At 35.9% G+C, this 4515-nt stretch overlaps 2 protein-coding genes across 2 annotated transcripts; one reads left to right on the top strand and one right to left on the bottom strand.

Annotated features, from left to right (window-relative positions):
• Nucleotides 1–865: 865 nt before the first annotated feature.
• LOC113277470 (glutamate decarboxylase-like) lies at nt 866–3330 on the top strand. The gene is made up of 7 exons (XM_026526561.1): nt 866–1059; nt 1153–1357; nt 1441–1641; nt 1730–1944; nt 2037–2290; nt 2472–2524; nt 2605–3330. The coding sequence occupies exons 1-7, from the start codon at nt 965–967 to the stop codon at nt 3118–3120; spliced, it is 1539 nt and encodes a 512-aa protein (XP_026382346.1). The 5' UTR covers nt 866–964; the 3' UTR covers nt 3121–3330.
• Nucleotides 3283–4062, bottom strand: LOC113277479 (olee1-like protein). Its single transcript, XM_026526566.1, has 2 exons — nt 3791–4062; nt 3283–3693 (listed from the first exon to the last, which is right to left on the bottom strand). Exons 1-2 carry the CDS (start codon nt 3939–3941, stop codon nt 3356–3358), a joined length of 489 nt encoding a protein of 162 aa, XP_026382351.1. The 5' UTR covers nt 3942–4062; the 3' UTR covers nt 3283–3355.
• Between the last annotated feature and the right edge of the window lie 453 nt (nt 4063–4515).

Genomic DNA, 4515 nt, shown 5'->3' with positions numbered 1-4515 from the left:
ATAACCGATGTTTAAGGCGGCCAATAAGATCATTTTGTTACGTGCACATCCTTTAAAGGAGTGTGCACAAAATTGGACTCATTTCTACCACTACCAAACGATAATTACATCATCTTATGACCAAACTATAATTTCAAGGATCAAACAATAGTATGCTCCCTCCGTTTTAGGAAAAGAGTTATTTTTCTAATTTGCACAGTTTTTAAGGCAAGTATGTAAGAGAGTAACTTTAAAAATTTATTTCCAAACTCACCCTCACCAAAAATCATCAAAAAAAACCATTCAATTACCACAATTGCCACGATTATCATTAGTGTGAGGAAGAATTAGTTTTGGATGTTCAACCTATTATAAATAAAAGTATCTCTTTTATAAATACAAAATTTAAATGGAAAAGTAATTCTTTTCCTGAAACAGAGAGATTATATTTTAAAAGTTGTGGACTAAACAACAGTTGACTAAGTCAACATGACTAGACTCACTCTATTATACTATTCCTAGAATTATATGGTAGTTTCTGCTCCTCTGAATTTAAATATCAAATGTGCTCCAAGTACTGGAAACTCTTTATGCCTCCGGTTGTACAATTAAAGGCATCCCAATATCATGGACACCTTCATTCTAAAGAATAAGTATACTTGTCTGCAGGATATATAATCCAACAGCCCTCCCAATAATTTAAGAATATATGCTTTGCCTTTGTTAATCAGCTTAATTGAAGAAATACTTTGCCTGAACCCCAAAGTAAATCTAAAATGAGAAGTAAAGAACAACAGTATTAATTCTTGAGAAAAACCATTTTTTCATCTAATCACCTATGGCTATATATAGTTATATTAATTTATATACATACACACTTAGAATATCGTACTTGTCATTATTTTTGTATAATTTTTAATAATACAGTTCCAGCCTATCACGCTTGCATTTCCAGCAGCGAGTTTAAATCTGTATCCTATACGCTATGGTTCTCTCTACTGTTCAACCTCCCGAACTACGATCTTCTAGCACTGTTGATTCGATTTTCGCCTCACGATATGTTCAAGATCCACTACCAAGGTATGTTTAGTATACCCCATATTGGAAATGGTAATAATATGATGAGTCTTTTTGTGGGTGATGATTAATAAGAAAACAGTATTCAACTTTCAGATACAGGATGGCGGAGAGCTCAATTCCGAAAGAGGCAGCTTATCAAATAATACACGATGAACTTCTGTTAGATGGTAACCCAAGGCTAAATTTAGCTTCATTTGTTACAACATGGATGGAACCCGAATGCGATCAACTCATTCTGGAAGGCATGAACAAAAACTATGTGGACATGGATGAGTACCCGATTACCACTGAATTGCAGGTTAAGTTCCAGCGCTGAAAACACGATATGAAATCACAATTTGCATTGATAATTAACATTGGAAACATTTCTTGAATTTTCAGAACCGGTGTGTAAATATCATAGCGCACCTATTCAATGCTCCTGTCAACGAAAATGAAGCAGCAGTTGGTGTGGGAACCGTGGGTTCATCAGAGGCTATAATGTTGGCTGGCTTGGCATTCAAGAAAAAATGGCAGAACAAGAGAAAGGCGGAGGGAAAATCATGTGACAGACCAAATATTGTTACTGGTTCCAACGTTCAGGTATTGGTTCAGGTTTTTCTAGTCTGGTCTAAGAGACACAGCGTGTCGTATCAAATTATTGATCAGTGCAAGAATATATATATTTCAGGTCTGTTGGGAAAAATTTGCAAGATATTTTGAGGTGGAACTGAAAGAAGTTAAAGTGGTAGAAGGGTATTATGTGATGGATCCAGTAAAAGCAGTGGAAATGGTGGATGAAAACACAATATGTGTTGCTGCAATTCTAGGGTCGACCTATAACGGCGAATTCGAAGATGTCAAGCTTTTGAATGATCTTCTTGAACAAAAAAACAAGACAACCGGGTAAAAACTAATATAAACTTTCATCACATATTCCGTGAACATATACTCGCGGTTTATCTGTACTGATTACATTTGGGTCTGTCTATACATAGATGGAATACACCAATTCATGTTGATGCAGCGAGTGGTGGATTCGTAGCACCATTTCTATACCCAGAGTTGGTATGGGATTTTAGATTACCATTAGTGAAGAGTATAAATGTGAGTGGTCACAAGTATGGTCTTGTCTATGCGGGTGTCGGTTGGGTCATTTGGAGGAGCAAAGAAGATTTACCTGAAGAACTCATCTTCCATATAAATTACTTGGGCGCTGACCAACCCACCTTCACTTTAAACTTCTCCAAAGGTTTGATATATAATTACATAATCTCAAGTTTTTGTACTCCCTCCGTTTCAGCAAAAACAATACTTTTACTTTTCGGTCCGGCATATTTTTAGGAAAAAATGAAAAAGTGAAAGTATCAATAGTTTTTTTTTCCCTGTTTTTGGCTGACCAAATTCCATATAATCCGAGTTTTTGATTACAGGATCTAGTCAGATCATTGCACAATATTATCAGTTCCTGCGGATGGGATTCGAGGTAATAATGTGGCAGTATGCAACCTTAATATCTCTATTTCTGAACTAGCCATTGCTAAACATGCACTGTCTCATTTATAGGGGTACAAAAACGTAATGAAAAATTGCATGGAGAGTGCGAGACAGCTACGACAAGGACTAGAAAAAACTGGTTGTTTTGATATTGTCTCCAAAGAAAAAGGGTTACCTCTGGTTGCCTTTGCATTCAAGGACAAGGCTAAACAAGGGTTAGCATACAAATTATCAAAGGCTTTAAGACACTACGGATGGATCATACCGGCGTACAATATGCCACCAAATGCTGAGCATGTCATCATCCTTCGCGTTGTAGTTCGAGAAGATTTCGGGCGACAACTTGTTGAAAAATTGCTCTCTCACTTGAAAATTGTATTGAATGAGCTTGATGATGATGCCCCGCCTGTTCCAAAGATAACGTTTACTATCGACCTGAAACCGAACGTTATAAAGGGAGAAAATGGTGATGGTGGCGGTGTTTTGCATGTTCCTGGTGCTTCTGTTTATTGGAAGCAAGAAAAACCTGAAACTGTGCACAAGGAAATATTGTTGGTCGATGAGAAGACAAAAGGCATTTGTTGAGTTTTATTACTCTACACCTGTTTCTGTAAAAAAGTGAAAAGGCATTTGTTGAGTTTTATTACTCTACACCTGTTTCTGTAAAAAAGTGTTACTGTCACTTTTTTCATTTTAACGTATTTACTAAGATGATAATATTGATAATTATGATGGAAAAATGGAAAATGTAATGAGACAGACATAAAATCTTTATTTATTCATATAATTTGATTATACATTTTTGTCAACTTGGGTAAATTTAGACCATGATGTCTTCAGGGGTAAGTCCCAATTCAGCAATAACTTCACCACAAACTTCGAGTGGCTCATCCTTGAGGAAACCAAGAGAGTTGACAAATCTAACTGGCTCTTGGATTCCGTTGTTAGCGGTGATAGCAACGCGACCAACTGATCTTCCTGGGATTTTCCTGGTACAATCAGATCTAGGGCTTTCAGTGAGCACCACTTGACAAACCTCTTCTTCATGATCTCCATCAACCAAGATGGTGTACCCACCGGTCTTGTCAGTCACACCATTTCCTGTGTATGTCAGGTGACCTCCTTCTCTGTCTCTACATTCCAAGGTCACATTTGCGCCTGATACACCAAAAACAAACATAATTTGCATTCAGCCAAAAACATAACTATATATATATTAAAATAATATGAAGATTTTCTTTTTGTTGTTGTTTACCTGACATGTATTCGGTAACTCTGGTCTCAAATCCAGCGAGGCATGTGTCACAGTAAACCATCCCGTGGACTTTGAAGTCTTCGCAGCTTACAGCTGAAACGAAGCAGAGAGCAGCAGCGAGGAAGAGAACTGAATGAGAGAACTTTGCCATCTCTTAATTATTTTTTTTTGTTTTTTTTTTGGGTGTCTGTGTTTTATTTGTAAGAGATGGCAAGGGAAATTTTCCTCACAAGAAGGTATGTATATTATTTATTGAAGTGGTGCTGAAAGATAGAACTGTGTAAGGTGGTTTATATAGGGATGCTGATTTGTGTATTTTTAGACTTGGTTGTTTTTAGGAAATCTGGCTTACATTTTTAACCAAGAAAAATGGTGCTAAAATTAGTAAACAAACAATAACCACATACTTTTGTTTTTTGTTTGTTTGTTGCTATTCAAAGTTTGTTTATCTATTATTGTGGTTGTTTGAAATCCAGGATGGAATGTGCATGCAGTATACCGTGAATTCAGTGATGGAACGATTTTTTGGGACCTTGGTTTTTTTGGGACCATGGTTTACTTAGCCCATCTACCCCATAATTATAAGGGGTGTCCTAAACTTGTAAATGATGTAGTTATCTTTTTATTAAATAAATAAATATATTTTTATTTAATTTTTCAACTTAATTTTTTTTGTATAAACTTTATTTGTTTAATTTAAAAAGAATGTTCAACTTTTTTTTCTC

This window comes from Papaver somniferum, chromosome 1, assembly GCF_003573695.1.
Source record: "Papaver somniferum cultivar HN1 chromosome 1, ASM357369v1, whole genome shotgun sequence".
Taxonomy (NCBI): Eukaryota; Viridiplantae; Streptophyta; class Magnoliopsida; order Ranunculales; family Papaveraceae; genus Papaver; species Papaver somniferum.
The sequence above is the reverse complement of the archived record's forward strand: the minus strand, read 5'-3'. Positions and strand labels throughout refer to the sequence as shown.

Coding starts and splice junctions, on each gene's coding strand:
- LOC113277470 (XM_026526561.1), top strand. CDS start 965: ATGGTTCTCTCTACTGTTCAACCTCCCGAACTACGATCTTCTAGCACT. Junction 1,060..1,152: donor GTTCAAGATCCACTACCAAG/GTATGTTTAGTA, acceptor TTCAACTTTCAG/ATACAGGATGGCGGAGAGCT. Junction 1,945..2,036: donor CAAAAAAACAAGACAACCGG/GTAAAAACTAAT, acceptor GTCTATACATAG/ATGGAATACACCAATTCATG.
- LOC113277479 (XM_026526566.1), bottom strand. CDS start 3,941: ATGGCAAAGTTCTCTCATTCAGTTCTCTTCCTCGCTGCTGCTCTCTGC. Junction 3,694..3,790: donor AGTTACCGAATACATGTCAG/GTAAACAACAAC, acceptor TTGGTGTATCAG/GCGCAAATGTGACCTTGGAA.